The sequence below is a fragment of the Vanessa tameamea genome, chromosome 19 (assembly GCF_037043105.1).
Source record: "Vanessa tameamea isolate UH-Manoa-2023 chromosome 19, ilVanTame1 primary haplotype, whole genome shotgun sequence".
In the NCBI taxonomy this organism is placed as follows: Eukaryota; Metazoa; Arthropoda; class Insecta; order Lepidoptera; family Nymphalidae; genus Vanessa; species Vanessa tameamea.
The window spans coordinates 7,555,631-7,576,301 of NC_087327.1; the positions used below are offsets into that span (position 1 = coordinate 7,555,631).

General features: G+C 33.8%; 1 protein-coding gene across 2 annotated transcripts in view; it reads left to right on the forward strand.

Moving 5' to 3' along the window:
* The window catches only part of LOC113399405 (zinc finger protein 541), a 241,694-nt gene that overhangs the window by 168,876 nt on the left and 52,147 nt on the right, over positions 1-20,671 (forward strand). Inside the window, exon 4 of one of the 2 annotated variants that reach the window (XM_026638527.2) lies at positions 3,900-4,004. The exons of the other annotated variant lie outside the window; for it this stretch is intronic. Within the exon in view, the coding sequence (XP_026494312.2) occupies positions 3,900-4,004 (105 nt within the window). The remainder of the gene's footprint in view (positions 1-3,899; positions 4,005-20,671) is intronic. 2 annotated transcript variants of the gene reach the window in all.

The following is a 20,671-nucleotide window of genomic DNA, read 5'->3' on the forward strand; positions in this document are numbered from 1 at the left end:
TCCAAACCTTCTCTTCAATAGGAGGCTCTTGATATTTACAGGCTTTACTTTTACTTTTACTAAACATGTGTAATATTTACCCGTTTGTACAATTATCGTTAAAATCGACTTCTAATGAAGTAATTCTAAATAGGTTGACAAAGCTCGGTGAATAATACTCGCAACTCGCAATAATAACGCTACATTTTCAAAACAAGTCTATAAAATTAATAAATAATTCAGTTCGATATATTATGTGTTTTTAATGGAAGTTAATATTTCTCACAGAACCATTCTCTACCAGTTACTACAAGATTAAACACTTACCTGTAATCCACACATCTGTGTTCCTACAGATAATTAAAAAAATAACCTATAAACCATAGTTCAATAGAATTTATGTCACCGATGTCATTTATAATAGAGAATTTAATCAAATGATATGTAACATATTCAAATGGATGACTGCGCTATCTGCGAACAAGAGGAAAATGGTCGACAATCATTACAAAGTAGACTCACCGGCCAACACCGTCAATTCCCTCTGTCGGTTTGTTCAGCTTAATTGAATGACACTAAATAAATAGCAGTGAATTCGGGCCACCATTGTTCTGCGAGTACTTTCTAAGTTTCAGTATAAGTCAAGTGCGATATTACTTCATTTACAACTTTATAGCGGTACATTTACCCCGAGCGCTCTGCTCTGCGGCTTTTTATAAAAACTGTTAAAGTTGGTTCGCATTATGTCGGACCGATGTCGTTCGGACGTATTTATTTTGTTTTGACGTATTTCAACGTTACATTATTGGATATGTTTCATAAATATATCGACCAAGACACATTGCGTTCGACTGGAATCGAAGCGATTTTTATTGTATTGTTATCGTAACTCTTTATTCGCGTAATACATCAAATTGTCTCTACTATACATTTTGGTGTTTTCTATGAAAAAATGTTACCAGTCTAAGACCGATTTAATAGTCAGGTCGGAAAGTACTAGAATACTAGCATACTTAGAATAGCCAGTACGATAAATACGTGTTAAACAAACAAGCTAACGACAAGTCAGTCGGTCCAATCTAATGTGAACCACCCCTTAGAGAATACGTTTCGCTGATGCGGGATCGTGATTTTCTATTATTCCTCGTAACTAGCGTAACTTTCTTATTTCTATGCTAACTGTTTCCGCAACTTCATTTGCGTAAAATGGTTGGAGGGTTCATTTTTAAATATCTGTAGAAAATGTATGCTTGAGTACTCTTTTATTTTCCGGCATAATAAGCCACGCTAACTTCCTGTACAATATTTACAAAAATATTGCTTGGCCTCTATGCCTTCTATTATATGTATATTCTTATCAATTAAACCCGTAATATATTCATTGTATGTATAAAATCTCCTTAAATTTTTTTAATGATCACTGATATAACGATCGATAATAATTTTGATTATAGAATATTTTTAAATTTCATTAATATAGTAAACCTAAAAATTAATGAAGTAATTAGAAAAAATATGAGCATTCTCATGAACGACCACGTAACTACGAAATACATGTATGTATCATTAAAGTATCCAACACATTTTTTTCTTATGATATCGATCTGTTCATGAAAAACTTTAGTTGAAAAATATTCTTAACGTGTTAGTAAACCTTATTTTCAAATAAAAAAACTTTGTGTTCTTTGATAAAAAGTGAAATATGACTTTAAAAATTAAATATTATTCATAAGCAAAAGCGCTTTCAATAGTCCTTTTATGGAAGCGGAAAGACATCGTTAATTAATAGCCAGTGAGGATAAGAAAAAAAAAATGGACGGACTTGATATTCAGAGAGTGTTGCCCTTAAAAGACAGTCTTCTATAAAAATAAAAACTAGTGGTCGTGTTTTCTTTGCGAATGTATAAATATAACATTAGATAGTTAAGTGTGATCACTAGTGAGCTAGTTTAGTGAATCATTTTAAATATCATTGGATTTAGATATGGCAACACAAATAAATAAAACGACTAGTCGTCTTAGACCGTGTAATAAATTGTAATAATATTTGAACAGATTAAATTTTTTGATAAGACGTAAAGATCTGGTCAAAAAATGTTTCTACTTTCGTCAATAGAAATAATAATTTCTTTTGACTGACATAGTTACTGTAAGAAAAAAATTTGGAAAATACATAAATATAACGTCCATAAAGATATACATAACATTTACAAAGCAAATGATCATTCTGTAAAACCGTCAGTGTTTTTATACAAGCGTCTCTAAAGAACGGACTGACAAGGTTCCTCGAGCCCTACATAATTATGGAATGGCCGCTGGCTGGGTAAGAAAATTGTTCAAATGCTATAAATAATTTATGGGAATTTCGAACAAGTTCTAAAAGGCTTCGGTATGTCTGTAAGAATTCGTTCAGTCTTTTATAACATTTAAATAATTTTTCAAATCTAAAATAGCTTCGGGGGATAAACGCATTTTCAAATAAACAGTTTTTGGCAACGAACCATTTGGCGGCTCTATCCAAGTTTATCGTATTAAGGATTTGATTTTGTTCTCATCGATTCAGAGTGCGAATATATATCTTGAGTTCTTTAAAGCAAATTCGTATTTAAATTTCATAATTGAATATGAACTTTTTTAATGAAAGTAACATATACAGGATATTTAATCTAGTAAAACAATTAATTGAAGAACGCAGGTGTATTTTCTGTTATTCAAACTAATAAATAATTCGATAAGATGGCATATCGATACGATCCGAAAGATTTGTGCATTTCGGAACACAATAATGTAAACTCAACTTCAACTGCTACTTAAAATTTCTTGCAGAAAGCCCCTTATTATAGACATATAAATATATAGATATAGAGGTGAGATTTGAACCCAAGACCTCGTCATTTGCATATAAGGCCTACGAGATATTTGCCACAATATACATGCTGTGTTTTTTAATACGTTTTAAGATTATGTTTTAGAAATGTGCCTAATACTTTCGGCTAAGGTTATTTCTATGTAATAGAAATGTTCATAATCGAAAGCTTCATTTTACTTTACTGTTAGGTTTTTAAAGTACTAGTACTTATTATATTATATTCATAAGGAAGAAAGAAAATAGCACATCTTTGCGAGGTAATCACTCGCTAAGTAACATGAAATCTCTCATTTTTCCGACCTCATTAAAATGCAATATATTACGAAGCAAAGTATTCCCCTAGTGATAATTTTCCGCGCTAATGCTAATTTTCGTGTAGACGGCGAACAGGACTAATTTTAATTTTTTTTCCTAACTTCGAAACGCCAAAGGACTCTTAGTATTATTTTGCAGTAATAAAACAATGTATATGGAATACATAATGAAATGTTTATTTCACATCATAATAGTAAAATACTTTATTTTTATTGTACACCAAATTACGAAAATTGGATAGTGAATTTGAACTCGCGGTGCAAAATTTATAGGGATTTTAGAATTTTACTACGAATACAAAAAGGTATTCTGCAAGTCACGCACGTTTTTCGCTTTCAAGGATAAGTGAAGTGCGTAATTAGAAGCATCAGATAGCACCTTAGATCCCATTGCTGAGGGTACATGAAGAATGAAGGACTTGGTATTACTTTCGAAATTGCTAATGGCAAAGGCGTAAGAACATTTAGTTACTTTTTGCAATATGTTTATCATAATATTATGACTTTTTTTCTCATATAAAATGTAGGATATATGTATCATATAAATAAACAAAATTTAATCATACTTAAGAAAGGTATGTTATTATATACGTTCTTACTGTATTATAAAATCATTTCTCAATAGATCAACTATTTATTAGCACTGTCATAGCGACTTTAAATTTGAAAAATGTGTTAGAACTACGTCAAAGCCCTCCGACTGGGTTTCCCTCCGATACAGTCACTCCCTTTTTCAGACGGTGAGCATGATGGGCTGACAGCTTTGCTGGGGGCGTCATCTCCTGATTTGGCACTCGCTTCTGACGCGTCAGACAGCCTGCCAATGCCTGATAATGACAATGGTACGTCTTCAATTACGTGTATTCAATACAACTAATCGAAGTAATGCATATTGTACTAACAAAACCCTTGACTAAAACTATTTGTAATAGTAAGGCAGGGCAGGCTCGTCTGTCTGGGTGTCATCCTGGATATCCTACCATATAAAATGCTTGTAATTAACCACTGTAAACATTTATCATTTTTAAATCACATGATTATCATCGAATTAGTAAATTATTATTAGATAAAATGCATTTTTCAATTCCGATATCAAAAAACGTTCAGCGTCGATACTCATTAGCTCGCTCGCTCTATTGGTAATGAAAATAAAAACGACGAACTTGAAGAAAACAGGAAAACTACTTCGCATTGTACAAAAGATCTAAATAAAAATTACTGCAAATGAACATTAGAAATCAAAATATTAACCGAATAAATGAAAACATAATATATACGTATAGGTTGCCATAAAAGCTAATATTAAATAGTATATTATATATAAGTAATTGAATTACCTATTAACTAACAACGTCTTTGGAATACAAAGCCTCAGGAAAATACGAATAGGCTATGTGCCTGTTCGTATTCGCCATTTAGTAATTAAATACCCCCGAATGCTAACAAACACGTCGCCCCTCTCGAAAACGTTTGTAACTGTATGCAAGTGACAAATGTGAGGATGGGGGCGCCACTTGTACTATTGTGCCAGAGGAGAAGGCTCGCATGTCAGGAGGTAATGAACGATTTAACTTCGCTATGAGCGTAATGGGCTTATCAAGATTAAAACGTAATATTTAAACAAATATCGTCGTTTATCATACTTCAATAATTTTAATATTTATTTTTTGGAATGTCGCTATGAATATCTTGGGAAAAATTTACTAGAAAAAAAAAGAATATTTAATTTTTTATTTTAGTAAGTTTGATTAATTTTAATTTTAGTTAAGGCTTAATAGACGATTTTCTGTTTTCTATATGTAGAATGTTTTACAATGTTTTAAACGTATTCCAGAATTTAAAATAATCCCTTAAAAGGCAAGATACCGAAACAATATAAAAAAATGAACTAATATCAGAGATAATAAAATTTACATTTCATTACTATATTTTATAGTACCTGCATACATTCGTAAATATTGAAATATTTAATTTTCGTTGTAGTTATTGTCTGTGGTTTGGTCAGAAGAAGCGGTCTAAGAATGGAAAAAAATACATTTGATTTAAGAATGTATGATTGCAGTACATTAGTTTGTTAAAAACATTAGAAATTTTATTACGAGTTATAATATATAAACATATATGATTAATGGATATTAAATATTATTCCATAAATGTATCCTTCGTAACTTCAGTCATAAACTTCAAACTATCTTCCGTGTCTCCGTCAGCGACAAATTGGCGTCATTGCGCGAAACTCATCAATCTAAAACTTGTAAAGGGCTTACAGAGGGCGGAACGTAAGCAACAAGGAAGAGCCGACACATCGTTCCATTTGTCAAAATAACTAACTAAGAACATTATACTACGAGTTTAGTATTAGAACTCACATTCAAGACACATTGATTTTTTTTGTTATTTCGATGAATTTAGATAAATGACTTAATTATTGTAATAAGTGAAATATTAAAACTTCTGGTTATTATAAGTATTTATAAGATTACTCTCATAGTATACAGTAACAGACTGTAAATTTCCCATTGCTAGGCTAAGGCCTCCTCTCCTTTTGAGGAGAAGGTTTGAAGCTTATTTCACCACGCGGCTCCAATACGGGTTAGTGGATACACATGTATTTCATTGAAATAAGACACATGCACACGATGTTTACCTTCGCCGCCTCACGATGTTTTCCTTCACCGCCGAGCATGAGATGAATTATAAACACAAATTAAGCACATGAAATTCAGTGGCGCTTGCCTGGGTTGAAATAATCGGTTAAGATGCATACGTTCTAACCACTGGGCCATCTCGGCTCTTACATTGTATAAATACTCAAAATTAATACTTGGTGGCAGGGCTTTGTGTAAACCCGTCTGAGTCGATACCACCCACAAATCGGGTACTTTGCCGCCAACAGTAATGCTTAGTATTGTTGTGTTCCGGTTTGAAGGGTGAGAGAGCCAGTATAAATTCATGCACAAGCCATAACATCTTAATTCCCAAGATTGAACGTAATGGCGATGTAAGGAATTGTTAATATTTTTTACAGTGCCAATGACTATGGGCGGTGGTGACCACTTAACATCAGGTGGCCTATTTCGACGTCCGCTTGCCTGTTACATAAAATTTAAAAAAAAACAATGTGAAAAATGTATTACCAAATTATATAAGATTAAATTAGTTACGATGTAAGTAATTGATGCGCCCAATTTTACTATTGGAAAAAATAATACTCGAATCGATAAACATAAAATCATGTAAAGAAAAATAACTCAGTAATATAAATCAACGTTTAAAAAGAAATTTTAAATAAGGATAGACTAAAATTCGAAATCAAAGGAATAAGTCACCCTGAGTTTCACTACAGAATTATGATTCGACGTCCAAGAATAATAATTTAATTTCAAATGTAACATTTTTTTTTCAAACAAAGCGATGCAGACGTTCTTTGGTACAAACTGTTTTGCAAGAATTCCTTTGCGATATTAATAACCTAAGCAAATAAAGCGGAGAGCACACTCGCCTAAGTAAGCTTCATAGAATTGGTCTCTTTTACAAGCGTACGTCGTTCTAGCGTACTTAATAATGTTTCCTATTCATACATCTCCCATGCCTTTGACATAATTTGCATTTACTGATGTGTTTCGACGCTGTAATAGCATAACTACGAAGAGAGATGCTTATTTTAGCGTTTCAAATAGAGATTTATGTTTAAATGGTTCAAATTATACAAGCGCAAATCGTATAAGCGATTTCGACGTTTAAATAGAAGAGAACGTTGAAACAGGTTGAAATAGACTAATTACTACGTCATTATTAATATATGCATATAAATATTACGTAATTAGTTAAACTTTCTTTTCCCATTTTTAAATCTGTTAAAGAGAAATCACATCGCAAGTGAATTAATACGTGAAAACGCACTTTTTTTTGTCCCTGTGTACTTAGTTATTCGCTCAAATTGGGTGGAATATCGTAGGATTTATCCCCTTCAGTGTGAGGATATATCGAAGTGAGGCATTAAATAGCCTGTCAAGAGAGACACCCTGGCTAACCGCATAGCAGAAATGCGCAATGTCGTCACGCGTCCTTTATTCCAGCCCGCGGGGACGTTTTGAGAAATGACGATTTGACAACCCTAACGCAAAAACATCACTACTCTTAACGCTCCGTAGCGCTCCTTTTATTTTCATCTTATAACGAAATTTGCTTTTATATTTCTAATTGTTGGACCAGTAAAATTAAGTGATACGAAGTAATTTACATAACAAAATATTTACAAACTACGGCAACTGCAACGTGCATTATTCATATGTTTAAATATATGTACATTTCCTTTTAAAACGACGTAATTTTTTTACCACAGATTAAAAAGTACAAATCACTTTTAAATTTGTTATTTAATATAAACGTCACATTATTGTGGGAGATAAAAAAAAAACCTAAAAATAACACCAGTATATACAGCACTCGAAAAACAAAAAAGAGTGACTAAAATAGGTTCGTATTGTCTATGTTCAAACTATTAACTGACAACGCTATTATGTTGTCTATTGCATAAGGTTTATGCTTGCAAAGCTAAAGCCGGCGCAATAAACTTGCCAAAAATGAAACGTTGCCATTAAAAATGTAGGCCCTTTTCCCTCAAGTGTACGCACGCTTTGTGCATTTCTGTTCGTTTAACGCTTGAAGTTATTTTATTACTTAACAGCTACACTTTGCCTGAAATAGAGACTGCTTTTTTATCAAATAAATAGGCTTATACTTTATTTATTTTAAATTACTCTTAACTTTAATCCTAATCTTGAACTCCTTTCTAGCTAGACTAACACAAGACTAAGTTAGGGAAGGTGGATAAAATGATTCCCCTTAAATGAACAATTAATGATAATTTTTTGAATTATAAAATATGATGAAAATTATGCCACCCGTACTGCTGACAAAAACTTTTTAAGTCATAAACATTTTCTGTGTAAGAATAAATGTATACGTAAATAGTCCACGGCCTACAAATATGGCGTTTTGTCGTTTATATCTCACACGTCCCGCACACAAAATTTATAACCCAGAAATGAAACATGCATGAATCCGACGCGGGGTAAGAATCGAAACAACTTTAGAACCCTTACAAACTGCTCTATGTATAAATGTTGTAAAATTGAATTTGAATCGTTTGTATTTTTCACATGTAATTGAGTTTTATACTAAACAAGTTCAACTTAGACTTGCTTTTATATTCCTCCGGCAATCTCGCAACATTGTTTCAAACTGACATTTGTACTTTTCACAAACTCAAAAGGACATTTTACATTCAGACACTGAGCTATTCATTTTAATTGTATAATTGTTAAAATAATGCTAAAAACTAACTTGCAGTCTATTGTTCTTAAATGTTAACTAAGAAATATGAGAATATATACGTATATATAAATGGGGTCTTGACCGACGAAGTCGGGTTCTTACGACCGCACATTTCAGGCAGGTACTTACTTTGTATGTTATAATTTATCTCGTTTTACATCGCCGTATATTTACATACGTAACATCTGTTATTATTATGGATTAAACGTCAAACCGTCTCTTATTAGACGAAGCGTCTTTGCCCAGCCGTGGGATAATTACAGGCAGTTACGGTATTTAAATCCAAAGGTAACAATTAGTTTATTCCATAAATAATTTAGGCAAAATTTTGTTTTTATTTATGTGTTTAACAATAGTAATGTATTAACAAATAATAATAAAATTAACTTAGATAAACATATAATATCAGTGTATTTTGCATTAGAATATTTATGATTAATATCTGTCAAAGACGTGCACGAACGGCAGTGATTAACTGTGCAACAAAAGGCGACTTGACAATCCATTAGCCTGATGGGTCTTTTTAATTTAATGTTACAATATGCCATTCAAGTACGAGGCTTAGAGCTTAGCTTTCAAGCTTCTTCTTTGTATATGTTTCCGTAGGAAAGAACGTATTTTCAAATATCACGTGTTATTTTCGTGTGCCCGTGGTATCGAAATAGAATAGAAAAGTCAGACTTTTGTAGATTTAATGGCATTTTAGGTAGTATTTAGATTGTGCTTAGCGTCCCAGTAAAATTTCAAATATTATGTCGACAGCTTAAACAGAATACTCATGAAGCTTGAACAAATAATATTTTTAGTAGGAAGTTCTATAGAAATCATTAACATAACATATAACATAACATACATAATCAGCCTGTAAGTTTCCCACTGCTGGGCTAAGGCCTCCTCTCCCGTTGAGGAGAAGGTATGGAGCATATTCCACCACGCTGCTCCAATGCGGGTTGGTGGAATACACATGTGGCAGAATTTCGTTGAAATTAGACACATGCAGGTTTCCTCACGATGTTTTCCTTCACCGCCGAGCACGAGATGAGTTATAAACAAATTAAGCACATGTAGATTCAGTGGTGCCTGCCTGGGTTTGAACCCGAAATCATCGGTTAAGATGCACGCGTTCTAACCACTGGGCCATCTCGGCTCATGAATTTATATGATATATGATTTCATTATAGAAATCAAATCAAAATAATTTCATTTAAATTAACTTATACGTATGATTCGAAATAACTGGGGGAAAAATCAGTAGTTACTCTGCTTGGAACAAAAAGTCAAAATTACATAAAACAAGTCCTCAATAGTGCGATTTTTAAGGCATTTTTGCTTCGTATAACCACTCTGTGAAATCTGCTTTCGGCAGTTTTTCGGAACGAGTCTACTCATTTCTTAAAGGTTTCATAATCTTTCATGTATTTCAGTGCTGGAGACGTCCATGGACGGTTATATTCACTTTCCATCAGATAAGCCTACTGGCAGTATGCAGCAAACGTCATAAAAAAAATTGAAAGATATTTCGCTAGGAGTAATACTGTCTCATGACATATAAGTACATATTCTAATACATTAGAGACCGAAAATAAAACTCTTTTCTAATATAGATAATACCTCTTTTTGCACTAAACATTAAAATTATTATATTAAATATTGTATAATATAACATAACAAAATTACAAATTCTCTAAAAGCGACGGCTAGCTCTCATTAAAAATAGAATATTACAGTAATCGGATTAATATCTCCATTACGTCAAAATCATTAGCGTTGTTCATTAAATGAATTCGTTATTGTTTTGTATTCGTATTTATTAATGCATTTAAGTATTCAGAAACATAAATGTGAACGAAATGCATACTCAAAATTAGATATAATTTAGATAATTTCGCAAACTTTAGCAAGGCATACGATAACTTTGACAAAGTCCTTGACTAATGTATAGTGTAATTATAATGTATTTGCCATTAGACTGCCACAAACGCTGAAACGTCAAAGAGAAAATGCGAAACTAATCAATATTAATTACTTCCGATATTCAAGTCTTGGAAGCATTTGGAGCAAATAAGGCGGACAAAGTTGTAGCTCACATGAGGATTGCATTAGTAAATGACGATATTTTGTACTGGAAATGATAATTATCAGACATGCATTCGTCAAACAAAATACATATATGTATTATTAATTAATTTCGATTGATATAATATTATTTATATATTCCGTGATGTATTGTCATTGTATATTTATTTATTAATATATTTAAAATTTATTGTCAAAAAATACAAAAAATCCTCTTAATGCTAAAATATAGTTGTAAGAATAAAGTAAGTAGAGCATCTTATTGGTGGAATTAGTTCAAGCCCGTCTGAGCAAGTAACATCCACTTATCAGATATTCTACCGACAAACAGCAATACTTTAAGTATCGTAACTATAGGCACAAAGGCACATTTTAGTTCCCATGGTAGCTAGTGACGGCATTGGTGATGTAAGGAATGGTTCACATTTCTTACAGCGTCAAAGTCGTTATATATATATAATATATTACGCCCAGCTTACGAAAGTTAAGGGGTGGTCTGACCACAATATCGTCAACTGTTAGAACTGCTTTGATATCCTCGTAAAACTACTAAGCATAATATATTCCGTTGGATTTCGAATTAAAAAATATCTATAGAAAACATTAGTTGTGATATTATTAAAATTAAAAATGTAATTCCTTACAATTTAAATTTCCGTAATGCGGCCTCACTCTCAAGAATATAAGACGAATTCCCACAAGCGCCACTCAGAAACATAAAGAAGTTTTCTGGGGGGCAATTAAGGGTTTCAATGGTTATTTCGCCAAACATTTCCATTGCATTCAAATGAGAATTCATTCAACTAATCTTACGGTTACTTCAATCGTGTTTTGTGGCCAATTTAACATCTTTAAGGACCATTTAACTTGTCTAGTTGTTTATTTCGTAGATTATTCATTGTTAAATTCTATTTTCAACAAAATACAGCGAATATAATACCTGGATTTTCTGAGAATAGCATCATTTTGAAATCGCATCCGTTTATCAAAGAATAACATTCCTTATGCATTGTCCGTGTGTTTTATTATTCCAACTTTTAAGTTCCGGTTGTTTGTGTATCGTTACAAAACGCCAAATAATACATACATGTGTATATTTATGTTATAATGTTTGATTTAAGTAGTTTCGTTTATTGTAACTCGAACTAACTAGTACTTTTTATGTCTTTATATTAAAAACGAATGAAATTGTAATTTTAGAAAATTCGCTTAGTTCTATCATATTTCATACATGTAATTGAGCTGTAAATGATTAAAACTCGTGTATAATGTACCATGAGGTTATAACTTCTTTATAATTTTCCCCGATGTCCGCGCTCGTCGTCGACTTCAGGAGCTTTCTCGTCTACCTTCATTTTGTAGATTTTCACTTATTTATTTCTGTAATTCTACGAAAACACTACATTAACACAATTGGGCTGCACGATCGTTGGTCGAGGTAATTAATTTTATGAAATTTATGTAGTACCAGATACCACGATGTTGACAAATTAAATCTATAGTCCTTATTAAATTATGTACTAAACGGCACTAATATATTTTGTTAATCGAAAGAATATTTTGATCGCGAAGCTCAATCCAGTTGTCTGTTGGTTTGTTCTGCCTCGCACAACCACTCTGTGGAACCAGCTTTCGCCGGCGGTTTTTTCGAACCGATACGACTTGGGAACCTTCAAGAAAAGAGCGTACTCCTTCCTAAAAGGCCGGCAACGCACCTGCTAGCCCCCCGGTGTTGCAGATGTCCATGGAAGTTGGTAGTCACTTTCCATCAGGTGAGCCTCCTGCTCGTTTGCCACCTATAACATAAAAAAAGAAAAAAAAGGCGTATCCTGTTCCAGACAGTGTTAATAGATTTTTAGCTGCTGCGGACTTTATTTGTTATTTTTTTAACCGCATGTTTTTTAGCCCGATTAACTATCATAGGCTTAATTTAAATAATGTGTACATTATTCAATTTGTCACAGTTATAGTTGATGTATTTGATATTATAAGCTGTCAAATAACATGTGGTTCGATGTTCCAAAATGTAGGTTTTTTTCGCGCTGGAAAAATGCTTTTCGCCTTTCCCCCACGTCAATAAGGGAGGGTAGTGGGACTCGCCGGTGCCCAATATGCTTTGTGAGTACTAAGGTACACCGGAATACCCACAAAAAAACCAGCAGTACCCTCCCGTCTCTTCGGCGGGCGCCACAGGATCGCTTTCGCGTGCTTCCGTGATAAAATGTAGGCCTAAACTAAATTCTTTTGTAAAGCTTTCAGACATTTTATAGACATCGTAAAGGATCAACAACTGACATTGACAGAGACGACAGTGAGTTTTAGTGTAGAAATTATTTTTAAAAGTGCCTCCATGAATGGTTTTGTAAATGCCGGTAGTCTAAATCAATTTAAATCGAATCAAATTAAAATGTACTTTATTCGGATAGGCTTTCACAAGCACTTCTAATCATCATTTTACATAATTGTATTAAACGTAAACTTCGGTTAAACCACCGGTTCGAAAAGGAGATACTACCAAAGAGAACTGACAAGAAACTCAGTAAGTACTCTTTGCCTACATTATAAATTCTTATTTTATTATTCTTATAAATTATTATCCTACTTGAAAACTATCAACTACTAATATGAACGGAAAGTATTTGTACATACCAAATACAAATAAGGGGTACCTATGGGATGTCCCATAGGTGACGCCGGGTTTAATCAATATTAGGATACAATGTTTACAACTGAATACTCTAAATATAGGACTACCTACCATTAAACTGTAGTATGTATAGGTTTTCATTCATGAATATGACGTAGAGCAACAATATTTAATTAATCCTAAGACGTTTCTAACGAAATTTAATTTAATTTATGAATTAGTGTCTGAAAGATCTTTGGCACTTCTTCAAACACCCAGAGATTTTTCTTCAAATTGCGTTTCTTTCATAATTATGTCAAAGGAATTATGCATAAAGTTAGCGCTATAATAAAGATATTCCATAATAAGAAAACTCGAGCAGTCGAGGTAGGTGGGCGCGTGAAGCTGCTAGTCAGCTCGTGACGTCGACGTACGCAACGCTGTGCAAAAGTTCGACAAAAACATTTAAAATAATATAATGAAAAATAATATAATCAAAAGATAATATAATGTTTAAAAGTATGGATAACTACAATCGCGATAGTTTTAAGTATATTTCAACATATTATTTATTAATAAAATATTATTATTAATTAATTATGATAATACAAACCACAGATCCTCTAAGCTTGAAAACGTACTTGTAAAAATATTATAACAGCTTAATTCATATTAGAGTTTACGTAAAGTATCTGATAGTTTCTGACGTAATGATGATGCGTACACCAAGGCACCCTTGACAGGACTGATAGATTGAGCCTTCATTTGTTTAGCAACCTCACTTTACCGCTGGTCGTTAAAGACTTCCGTCCTTACTCACACAAGTTGCGCTCGTGTAAATATTTTGCGGGAATAATTTGGATTTTAATTATTTTATAAAATGATTAAGTCTTTGCTATATTGCCATAATATTTGAAACATTGCTGATACATATAATATAAATGAGTATGGATTAAACATCTCAAAGAGATATAAAATATGTAAAACAAAGTATATATTTTTTAATTACGAATGTATGTATTAATAAATAAATATAGCTTATTTGTAATAAAATATATATAAATTATTATCGAAAAAAATCTCAGACATTTTCCTTTTAAAATTATAATTTTGATTAGAACTTTTAAACAACGGCTTTTAAAAGAATTCTTAAAATAAACATGAAACAGTACTGGAAGAAAGTTGTCTGAATAAAGTGTGAGAAATGGCTTTTGATCACACGCGGGATTAACATGATTAATTAATAGCAATTGTATTGTATTGAATAAATGATATTTTTCACAGAGTAAAAAAAAACCGCTAGTACAATTTTATTAATTCCCAAAGGATCTCCAGTAGTACGTAAACAATGGTATAAATACAGAAGCAGTTACTTATTATTATTAATTCTATGGGCCATCTTACTTGGTGTTAGGACTTTGTGCAAGCCTGCGTGGTTAGGTACCACCATCAGATATTCTACCGCATAGTAGCACAGTAGTGAGTGTGCCAGTGTAACTACAGGCACAAAGGATGTCCTTTAGTTCATAAGGTTGGTAGTGGTGGTGGAATAGTTAATATTTCTTACATTGTCTAGGGATGGTGGTGACCAGTTACCATCAGGTGGTCCGTCCATCCGGCTTCATATATCATAAAAAAGCTTATACAGCTACATATCATGATTCAGGGGTAAATCCAATCGGGCCATAAAAATATATTACATTTTTTTTTCAAGTAATGCTCTAACCGACGTTAGCTTAGTATCGTGCCTTGGAAATGTACGTTAATCGGTTAGCCGATTGATCGCGCCAATGTTGAAGATGGAGAAATGAGAAGAGTATTTTGCTCTTGAATAACGAATTTAATCTCATTAACAATAATATTTTATGTAAAAAGAAAATTCTTATTCTTTTGACGTCCAAGTCTCCAAGCGCAATGCTTTTTAAAGTATGACGTCTTGCCGTAATTAATTTGTATATAGCAAGGAGGTTTTATTTGGCTCGAACATCCTCCCCCCGCTCGAAGTCCTCAGGATTTCGTGTAAACTCAGGTAGCAGGCAGAGATTATGAATAGCCCGACGAACGATGCCCTTTGAAGTGACAACGTCCACTACTCTCGACACTCCGTCAGAACCCGGGTATAATTTGTGAACCCGGGCCATGCGCCATTTTAAAGGAGGTGCATTGGTCTCTTTGATGACGACCAAATCTCCTTCTTTTAATCCTCGTTTGTTGATTCGCCATTTATGTTTCTGCTGTAGTTCGCTTAAATATTCATTCCTCCAACGGTCCCAGAAGTGCTGCCGCATCTTCTCCAAGCTCTGGTAGCGGTTAAGTCTGTTCGCCTTTAAATCCAGCATATTATCTGACGGTAATGATGTCAGAGGTCGGCCAATCAGAAAGTGTGCGGGAGTCAAAGGATATAGATCATTTGGATCAGAGGAAATGGGAGTTAAAGGTCTGGAATTTAGGATGGCTTCAATTTGTGTGAAGAGGGTAGACAACTCTTCGAAAGTTAAATGTTTGTCACCTAATATACGAGTTAAATGGTATTTCGCGCATTTGACGCCTACTTCCCAGAGTCCCCCAAAATGTGGAGAATATGCCGGTGAAAATTTAAATTTAATGCCTTCATCGGCTGCGAAACCAGAAATACTTTCGTTATTTGATTTTAAGAACGTTCTAATCTCGTTGTTTGCGCCGACAAAATTAGTGCCATTGTCGCAATACAATTCCAATGGCTTTCCTCTACGAGATACAAAACGTCTCAGACACAACATGAACACATCAGTGGAGAGTTCGCTTGCTAACTCAAGGTGCAAGGCTTTCGATGAGAAACATACGAATAAGCATAAGTAGCACCTTGAAATTTTACAGCCGCGTCCCTTACGATCAGTAATGTAAAATGGCCCGGCGAAGTCGACACCACTAACGTGAAATGGGAAACTTGGAGTAACTCTCATGACAGGTAAGTTTCCCATGATAGGATTTGAACCTTGTGCTTTCATGATTCTGCACAGTCTACAATTATTGACAGTACTTCTAGCTAATATTCTGCCTCTTAAAGGCCAAAACTTGTCTCTTAATGTGCTAAGTAACAGCTGCGGACCTGCATGTAAAAGTGTTTTGTGATAATGTGTAAATAACAATTTGCAAAAATGATTACTTGAATCTAAAAGAATGGGATGTTTCTTCTCGTAAGGTTCACTCGAATTATGAATCCGGCCTCCTACACAAATAATGCCTTCTTGGTTTATAAATGGAGTTAAGGACAAAATACGAGACTTTGGAGGTAAGATTTGTTTATTTTCGAGTAATCTAATTTCTTCTAAAAAACATAAGCTTTGATGTTGTTTTATTAATATACTTAACGATTTATTTAAATCGTTTGTTGTTAAAGGTCCTGTAAGTTTGCAGTGTTTATTTTTTGTATTATAAATAAATCGCAGAGCATAGGCGAGAGACCTTTGCAGAATTGTGAACTTTGAAAATCTTTCAAAATGTATAATTTCAAATGTATTTGACCTTGTATGTGTAATTGATTGTAATGTAGTTATTATTTTTTTATTTTTCCTTTCAGGTAATTCATGAATAATGGTTGTGTTAATGGGTGCTGGCCAGTGACTTGAATTTTCAGTAAGAAATGACGGACCCTCCCACCATAGCTTACTAGAGTGTAACGATTTTGGGTTTACACCTCGAGATGCTAGGTCTGCTGGATTCATGTCGCCAGGAACATGTCTCCATACACCTACTGATGTCAGTTCTTGTATTTCACTAACGCGGTTGGCAACAAAAGTATTTAAGTCAGTAGACTGTGATGCCAACCAACCCAGCACTATTGTTGAATCTGTCCAATGGAACACCAAATCGATCTTACAACGTAACGTCTTCAGTACCTTGTTGCTTAAGCGTGCTGACAACAGGGCACCGCATAATTCTAGACGAGGAATAGTTAAAGCTTTGACAGGGGCCACCTTAGTCTTGGCACAAAGAAGCTTCACAAGAACGTTACCCGAACTGTCACTCGATACCATGTAGATAGCTGCGGCATATGCGACCTGAGATGCGTCAGAAAACGAATGTAATTGTATGGTTTCTGATTTCTGAATAATGACACATCTCGGTATTTCAACTTCTGATACAGCATTTAAACTCGACGCAAAGTTAAGCCACTCCCTTTCTAATTTGCTATCAACTGGATCATCCCAATCTAAATTTGATAACCAAAGTCTTTGAAGAATTATTTTGGGAATAATAGTACATGGACTAAGCAAACCTAGCGGATCAAATAATTTTGCCGAATGTGACAAAATTATTCTTTTCGTTATGGATGAGTTGATATTAATGTCAACTGGAAATTGTAGGATGTCTTCAGAAGGATCCCACTTTAATCCTAAAACTCTAGATTGTGACGATGTATCTAAATCTTTAGGCAAGATGATATTTGATTTATTCTTAAAGATAGCGGGTACATTGGTTCGCCATTTTCTTAAAGGTAAGCAGGCTGAGTTGAGTTGGTTAGCTACGGAAGTAACTAATTCTTCCAGAGCCGGTTTAGTTTCAGCCCCTGAAAGAAAATCGTCTACATAGAAATCCTCTCTAATCACTTGGGATAGTTTGTCTTCACCACATTCTTTTGATAGTTGTAAAAGGCACCGGGTACTCAGATAAGGCGCTGAAGCCGTACCATATGTAACGGTGTTTAATTGGAATATCTTTATAGGTAGTGATGGCTCATCTCGCCACAAAATGAGTTGCAAATTACGTTGGTTGTTGTGTATTAATATTTGGCGGTACATTTTTTCCACATCTGCTGAAACAACATATGTATGCTGTCTGTATCTAAGTAAAATAGAAAATAAGTCATCTTGCACTACAGGACCAATGTGTTGGATATCATTAAACGATACCCCAGTAGATGTTTTCGAAGAAGCATCAAATACCACTCGCAACTTTGTTGTCTCACTATGTTCTCTTATGACTGCATGATGTGGAAGGTAGCAGCCAAATACTGGTTTATTAATCTCGGTCATGTGTCCCATGCGTTCATATTCATGAATGAAATCTAAATATTGTTGTTTTAATTGTGGCTTATTTCTTAATTTTTTTTCAATTTGAAATAGTCGTTTTTCTGCAATGTCATATGAATCACCCAATAATTCAAGCGAATTCTTCAATGGAATCTGAACACTAAATCTGCCATTTCTTTCTCTGCGAGTTGTCTGATTGAACAATATTTCGCAATAATCACTACTGATATTTTTGTTTGTTGAAGGTATGTCTTCAAGTTCCCAAAACTTTGACAGTTGCGCGCTAATGTCCTTGGAAAAGTTACACTGTATGTTAGAACTACTGTTCTTATAAAACGCACCCGAAATGGAACCAGCCACTATCCAACCTAAATATGTGTCCTGTAGTATTGGTCTTTTAGGCCCCAAATGTATTCTAGCAGACCTTACTAAGTCCCAGAATATATCAGCGCCCAAAAGTAAATCTATTTGTCTAGGTTGATAGAAGTTAGGATCAGCCAATTGAATATTGTTAGGAATGCCTAAATCATGTATATTCACTGCGACATGAGGCAGGTGTTCAGTTATTTCAGGTAAAACAAAGCATTTAATTTTTGTGTTAAAGGAATTATGCATGGAGCGCAAATGGATAGTGCAATGCTCCGTAACCTTTAACACAGTGTTGCCAATCCCGGAAACACAATGATGATAATTTTTATTTTTAATAAACCCAATATCCCTTTGTGCTCTTTCGCTAATAAATGATGATTGGCTACCAGAGTCCAGTAAAGCCCTCAAAATAAATGTTTTGCCATTGCACGTTACCTTGACCAACGCTGTTGAAAGAAGAGCTTGATTGGTGGTAACGGCTGACATAGAAACTAAAGTGGAGGGTCCGGAGTCAACTACAGCCTCAGATGAGTTAATTTCATTAGTATTTGTAGTGTTTTCATTATTAGGTTTTGTATTTGTAGTAGGTAGATGATTATTTTGAGTGGATTGTAAAGAACTTTGTTTATGTAATAATGTGTTGTGTTTTTTGTGACAGATCCTACAGCTATTCAATCTACATTGATATGATTGATGACCTTTGCGGAGACAATTAATACATAATTTCATGATGGATACTTTAGTTAAGCGTTCCTCGACTGGTAACGATTTAAATTTAAGGCATTCAAAAATTCTATGATCTTGGTTACAAAGTGGACATTTCTTCTGTTCAAGATTATATTCGACGGAGGATGAAGCAATAAATGATTTTGTATGTGGCAAGATATGTCGTCTTTCATTATTGTTAAACCTTCCTGCCTTAACAGTTTCTAAGACTGTAGCTCGCTGGCGAAGGAAAGAATAAAATTCTTCTAATGAGGGTGAATCCAAGTCACTTCTAAGTTCTTCCCATTTACGCGCTGTTACACTGTCAAGCTTCCCCAAGGCCATATAAATTATTAAAGTGTCCCACTTATCAGTAGGTTCGCCTAAAGAATTTAAGGCGTTTAAGTTTTTGGATAAAGTATCAATTAACTCATGTATACCTTGCTCAGTTTCTTTATGTAGCTGTTGAATTGAAAACAATCCCTTAATGTGTTCATTTATTAAGAGACGCTTGTTGTCATACCGTTGGCATAAAAGATTCCATGCGATTGAATAATTAGTCGAAGACACAGTAATAGACGATATGACAGAACCAGCAGAACCTTCTAAGTACGATTTTAAATAATGAAATTTGTTTATGTCTTCTATAGAATCATTATTATGAATAAGTGATATAAATGTATCCCTAAAAGAAAGCCACTGGTTTGAATTACCACTAAAAGGAGGTATTTTTAAAGGAGGCAACTTCATTAAGCTATTACGACCCTTATTTGGATTATTGGATGCATTTTCATCTTTGTTCTTGTTTTCAAAATACTCCAACAAAGATTGAGCCTTAGCAATTAAATTATAAAATAAATTCTCCGTTATATCGCGTTCCTCAAGCTGCTTTGACGTATCATCTTCTAATAATTCTATCTGTGATTGTATAACATCAAAACAGCTTGAAAGGTCACGCAACTTGTCACATCTTAAGCGAAGTTCGTTTAATTGTACCGCATTAAATTCTTTACATTCCATTAATGGTGTTAAATATTTATCAAAAAGAGTTAATCTACCCCTAATGGTTGCTCTTTGTCTACTAAGATCCTTTAACTTACTCATTTTAACGGCGAAAACAACGCACAATTAATTAACTATTTTTTTACAAAACAAATCTAACAATATAATTATTGAATTTGTACTTTACGTGAATCCCGTTACGAATCGGTTTCGCAGCCGGCCGGTCTCTGACAACACGCTTGCAATTGTATGTAGGAGCGAGATTCTGCGACACTCGCCACGATTTTACAACCAATTCCGAACTTATAGATGTTTATTTCTGTAATTTGTATAATAATTATTTGAATATGTGAGTTGACTAAAAAACATTCTCGTCTAC